Genomic DNA, 1,230 nt, shown 5'->3' with positions numbered 1-1,230 from the left:
AGAGGCCGGTGTGGTCCCCAGCCTGCAGAGGGCAGCCTACCCTTTCACAAATCCAGGGGGCACATGCCTCTGTGCCTCCTCCAGAGGTGCACACAGCAGGGGGAGCTGTCCCCCCCCCCCGGATGAGCCACCCACAGATCCATCCTGCACCCTACCCTGCCCCGGCTGGGCGGTGCCTGCCCCAGCCCTACTCCCTCCCTGACCATGGAGGCCCCAATGAGGCCCCCCCACCATACCCCTTCCCCACCACAGACTTACTGGCTGGACACTGCTCTCCAAGCTGCCATGTTGCATTCCTGGATGCATTCATGCTGCAGCTGCACACATCTACGTTGCATTTATCAGTGAAATTATTGGCCACTTAGCCAAAAAAGCCAATTGCCAATAATATCAATTTTTCTTTTATCGGTGCCAATACAATATGGACCGATATATCAGTGCACCTCTACTGTATGTGTCTGAATGAAGCAGCATGCAGGATCTGCACCTGGTTTAAGTCAGCATTGTTTCACTAATGGCAATGGAGGAGGACTCTGCCAGAGGCTGTATTTGAAGTCCAAGGCAAAGCAGCACAGGACTGGGAACCTTCATTTAAAATGTATTTGCTTTTTTCTATTAGCCTGAGTGTCAGTCTCATTTGAAGAAGTTTGTTTTCAGTGTTTTAATTAAACTTTACACAGCATACTACAAATTCAGTTTTAATCACCAGCTTTGCTGTTGTTAAGGATATGAGTTTTTAATTGTAGCCCATGTTCCCATTTCATAAAACAATAATTAACTTAAACCAATTCACAATCAGATATCTCATGTGGGGATTATTTTGGGGATTCCATTATCAGCTGCACACACAAAAATACATCACCTAAAAAACAGAGCTCAGTTATTTGTTCTTTATTATTAAAGTCATAATGATTGCCTTTCAAATTCTATTAAAGCACAAGAATGTTTTTGTTGCCTGAATGATTTGTGGTCCAATTTCTTTACAGCACACTTCAGGATGATATGTTCATTCTGCATGAGCAGGAATATGATAGTTTGCTTGAATCCATCTTCAAAACAGAATTTTTAAGCCTTTTATCTAAGCGATATGAGGAGAAAACACAAAGGAAACTACCTCTGAAATTTAGCAATACGTGAGTAATGGTTTGCACAATGGATTTTAAAGAGAAATTTAAAAAGTATATGTTTCTTTTTGCTGCTTCAGTTTGGGTTCAAGGAATGGGTTTGAAA

The 1,230-nt window shown here is 42.8% G+C and overlaps 1 protein-coding gene across 1 annotated transcript in view; it reads left to right on the top strand.

The window, feature by feature from the left end:
* Positions 1-1,230, top strand: part of MYO1E (myosin IE) — a 129,786-nt gene that overhangs the window by 99,913 nt on the left and 28,643 nt on the right. Inside the window, exon 22 of the mRNA XM_019504315.1 lies at positions 987-1,133. Within this exon, the coding sequence (XP_019359860.1) occupies positions 987-1,133 (147 nt within the window). The remainder of the gene's footprint in view (positions 1-986; positions 1,134-1,230) is intronic.

Source organism: Gavialis gangeticus, unplaced genomic scaffold, assembly GCF_001723915.1.
Source record: "Gavialis gangeticus isolate Ggan-Ray unplaced genomic scaffold, GavGan_comp1, whole genome shotgun sequence".
In the NCBI taxonomy this organism is placed as follows: Eukaryota; Metazoa; Chordata; order Crocodylia; family Gavialidae; genus Gavialis; species Gavialis gangeticus.
Note: the sequence above shows the minus strand (reverse complement) of the source record. Positions and strands in the feature narration are given on the sequence as shown.